This window comes from Lipophrys pholis (genome assembly GCF_963383615.2).
Source record: "Lipophrys pholis genome assembly, chromosome: 6".
NCBI classification, from domain to species: Eukaryota; Metazoa; Chordata; class Actinopteri; order Blenniiformes; family Blenniidae; genus Lipophrys; species Lipophrys pholis.
This window is the reverse complement of record NC_137629.1, coordinates 34528021-34532736: the sequence shown is the minus strand read 5'-3', so window position 1 is coordinate 34532736 and position 4716 is coordinate 34528021. Positions and strand designations below refer to the sequence as shown.

At 36.9% G+C, this 4716-nt stretch overlaps 1 protein-coding gene across 2 annotated transcripts in view; it reads right to left on the bottom strand.

Moving 5' to 3' along the window:
• Window positions 1-3099, bottom strand: part of aga (aspartylglucosaminidase) — a 23960-nt gene extending 20861 nt beyond the window's left edge. The window contains exon 1 of one of the 2 annotated variants that reach the window (XM_080466246.1): window positions 2808-3099. In XM_080466246.1, coding sequence (XP_080322372.1) covers window positions 2808-2916 — 109 coding nt within the window. In that variant the 5' untranslated portion in view covers window positions 2917-3099. The remainder of the gene's footprint in view (window positions 1-2807) is intronic. The other variant, XM_080466245.1, reaches the window with a different exon arrangement.
• Between the last annotated feature and the right edge of the window lie 1617 nt (window positions 3100-4716).

Here is a 4716-nt window from a genome sequence, read left to right as displayed (position 1 = left end):
CACCTAATGACAAGTTTATAGCCTCAAATGCTTAGAAACACACAAACTGGACTGAAACTGGGACAATCTTTTCAAAAGGAAACCACTGAAACATGTGCAATCCACATACATTGTGCTGAAATCTGTACGGTAAATTTAATTTATTCCATTTAACGGCCAAATGTACAAATCTGGGCAGAGTCGCATTTGGTCACTGATCCCGCCGAGGATCAGAACACCAACTGGTAGCACCACCACCCCGCAGCAGGATGGACTTCCTCCTCCAGATATCCATTCTATCTGTGAGTTACACTCATCCGCCATCACAGTATAGACCTCCTTTCTTTAACCTCAGTATCTATTTCAAAAAAAAAGGTTTTATTATTAGTCTTTCTCAAAATGCGTGAGAATGGAGGAGATGAGCTTCCTATTGTCGGCTGCCTCTTGAAGCTCCTGAAGAAGAAGAGATCTGCATGGGCAGATCAATAGCTGCGGCTCTCAGACGGCACCTTTAAATATCTCCCAAGAAAACGAATAGCCATTTTTTATTCTCATCACCTCCTCAGGGACAAGAAGAGGAATACATCTGATAAATTAAAGGGCACGCTTCTCTCAAAGAGGGAGATTTTCAAGTTAACTGTAATCACCCGCAGGTCTGCGTCGTTGCTTCAGGTGTTCTGAATGCATGTTTATTTATTTCTCTCCCGTGTGGAGCTGCAAATCCACTTGATGGATAAAGTCAGAAGAAATATTTTCAGTTTCAACTTGAGCACGTCCCATGTATCATCCAGACGGAAATCAAATAGAGAGAGAGCACAGTTATGAAACCTAGTTAGTTCTGCCCATTTCTCCACATCCAATACTCTGATGGTCGTACATACTTGTACGGATAAGCTCTGGTTGAGTCACAAGTATACTGGGGGGGGGGGGGGGGGGGGGGGGGGGGGTTCTGGTTATGAAGCCTGTCAGTGATTGCCCGTCTTCACCACAAAAACTCTCATATCTTCTTTCAGGAAAGAAAACGTAACACGAGTGACTCCATCCACCAACAGCTCAAACTGAAAACCATCAAGCTTCTACTGACACTCTGGATTATCATCAGTCAATCTGATTGATCATTTTATTTGACATATCAGTGGAGTTGTGGTAATAAATTACAAATACTCACATGTGGATATAAGTAGCTGTAGAGTTTTTAAACATTTGTCATTTTACTGATATTTAATTTAAATTGACAGCATGTAAAGTCATAATTCAGTATGTGAATGATTGTAATTATTAACTTTATTAATAGAGAAAATTCCTGCTTTATATCCATATTTCTTTACAACTGTGTCATTTAAAAAAAAATTCTATAGCTTTTTGACAAATGTGCTATTTTAGATATTTCTCTAAGAATCCTGGAACTTACTAGGTAATTAATTCGGTTTAAAAAGAAAGTTTGACTAATTATTTAGGAAAGTACTTTAACTTGTGGATTTTTAACAACAATACTGTTATTTGGAATTGAATAGATTTAAGCAATGTGACAGTATTTCTTGAACATTTTTTTATGTTGTCACTTTATGTTCTTATGTTTATTTACGTACAACAGCTGTGGCTGTTTTTAAAGCACTCTTCAACAGAGTTAAGTATTTCAGTAGATTTTCACTACTTTTTCCAACTCAATATATACTGCATATAATCGCCAATATTGAAATCTGCTCAACACTCATTGTAACACTTTATACACAACAACTACCAACAAAACGGCGCATTTTACTGTCACCTGATGGGATATGAAGATAAAGATGACAGTGAAGTGGTGAGCACTTTCACCTCACAGTAAGAAGAACCTGGTTCGATTCTGCACTTCCGGTGCACATTGTACTGCAGTTTCCTCCACAGGCCAAAAGAAAAAAGAGTTTGAGGCTGATAAGTGACTGAATTCCAGTAAAGGTGAGTGTGACTGTCATGTGATGGAGCGTCCACCTGTTCAGGTTTAACTTCACACACAATCAGCAGGAATCAACTTCAGTCCTCCTCAATCTCTGATTTTAATCAGTTTATTTAAAGATTATCTCGAAACGTTATATGACTTATACAAATATTATTTGGATAATGGCTGAGTTCAGTTGTGTGTATTTATTCTATGAATTCTAAAGTTAAGGAGAGCATATGTATGTGAATAAACGATAATAAAACTGATTATAGGTCATGGGTTTACAGCTGCATGTTTAATTAGTTATTCATTGTTTTATTTCTTTGTTTTAGTGTGGACATGAACATCGAATTCAATGTGTACAAAATAAAGAAATTGACAGATGAGTCTTCACAGACAGACAGACAGACAGACAGACAGACAGACAGATAGATAGATAGATAGATAGATAGATAGATAGATAGATAGATAGATAGATAGATAGATAGATAGATAGATAGATAGATATGATTCTATTTGAAATATATGGGACACACCAGCCACAACGGAATACAACAGGATTTTGAATCATAATCATTTTCAAACTCAGATTTTGAATAAAAAACTAGAAATGCGAAAGTTTACATGTATTAAATAACAAAAACTATCTGTAATAAAATGCACTTCTGGTAAATGTGTAAGCACAGCACACACAATACTGTACGGTTAAAATATAGTTAAAGACTATCGTCATTGACCGGATTAGAAAATATAAACATAAAAGCAGCAACAAGTGACACTAATGGACGTCGGTCACCAGTTAACAAGGAAACTAGTTAACCCGAAACACCGGTACAGTCGTATGACCTCACTGATTCTGATTGAATCTTTAGAAACTGATGAAAACACAGAGATTTGCACTACTTACCCGTAAATGTGGCATTCTTGAAGGGCCATGTGTTTATAACTATTGGTAACGAAGCGTGTCCGGGAGGAAAAAGTGACACTAAAGTGTAAATCAGGAGCGAGGTGAGCATTTTATCCCGCGGATGTAAGGAAGGAAAAACAAACGTTTTATGTCATTCCTGTCGTTACGTCTTTCTGTGGATCAGTCAAATATTTTCGGGGAATAGTGTGACCATAGACATATCCACTATATTCTATATGTATAAGGGTCTGACGCCGTATTTCCTTGTTTGGTCTCGTGCTCCTTGGTGGGCGGGGTTGACTTAAAGTGACAGTACAACGTATGTCTGAACAGCACTGTCGCATCACGGGGAAACTCGGGTTCAATACTAAGTCCTGCCCCCCCACAACCCCCCCCCCCCCCCCCCCCGAACGAATTTTTAGTTTTAAAAGACGAATAAGTGATATTTACAATCATTTCAAAGAAATGATGTTTTTGGCGTAGTTTAAATCTCTGTTCATCTGCTGTGTTTCTGCCCTTCATCTCATTTCACCTCCATAAAACGTCTTTTCAGTCCCACAGTCAGAACAAAACATGAAGAAGTCGTCCTCGGGGTTTTTCTTCTATTCACACAATAGTTGGAATGTGTTTCCATAAAACTGAAGGACGACTAATCTTTTAAAAACAAGGCTGCTGCTGCTGCCTTTCAGAAAAGCAATCATCCCTTATCCTCTCTGCCGTGTTTTTTAAAATTCTTTGACAATTGCATCGAATTTACTTTATATTTTATTATATTCAATTTCAATGATGCTTTCATAACTTCTGGTCTTTGTTCATGTTTCTTGATATTTATCAGTGTTGTAATTGCTGAAATGTGCAATATATAGTTGCTCTACCGTGCCATCATAAGTTTTATGCTCAAATCATTTTATGTTGCACATAAATGTTATGTGAGGTTATAGAAAACATGTATATTCATGTTATTTGCAAGCTCCAATGTTCTCTGTTCAGGGGTCAATCTGCAGCAGCTTTTTGTGGTCGGTCTTATAAGACGTGGCTGAATTAAAACTGCTTTTTTAAATATGAATATGCTGTCATCAAATTAAAACATTACATATACTGACTGATGGCATCTGAAAGTGTTTATATAGAAAGAGTTTATGAAAATAGACAAATGATCTAAACCTAATTTCAAAGCTATGTAATCTAAACGTCAATGTTTTATTTAGTTGCAAATAGATATAAGTATTACAAGTCTTTTTTTTGTTTCAGAAAAACAAAGCATCTCATTCACTGAACTATTTCATGAGGTCGAATGTTTTTTCATTATAGGAAACTAAAGACTGACCTTTTAAATGGTATTATACATTTCTGAGATGGACCTAAATATATATATATATATGGGTTTAATGCTGTTTAACAACTGAAAACAATCATATATTATACCTACGCTAGTGAAAGACATTTCTTCTGAAATGAAAAACGTTTTTTTATTTACGTCCTGTGACAGTTTTACCTTGTGCATTCGTGGTTTTAAGGGGTTAATCCGTCCTCGTGGTGTTTTGGTAGTGCAGTTTTTGTCTTTTAGTCATCAAGCAAAGCCATTTAATGAAGATAAATATTAGTTTTACTCTTCACTAATTTAAAATTACTTCCTGTCAAAAACTTCAATAAAGAAGCCGAAGGCACAGTGGCACTGTTTGGATTGAACTCAATGGATGACCGTGATTAGGTGAGTAATGTTCCTCCTTGTGGGTTCAAGCATGTGTTTTGATTGTTTTGTTGCTGTTAGGAAAGGTTTGATCAATGTGTGTGACACCATGAGGCCACTGTGCCCCCATTCCTCCCTTCATACCTGCTGTGTGGATCTGTGGAGCTTCCATGGTGGCTTCCAGACTGTTGGCTCCTGTTGGGGTTCATCTGCTCCTGC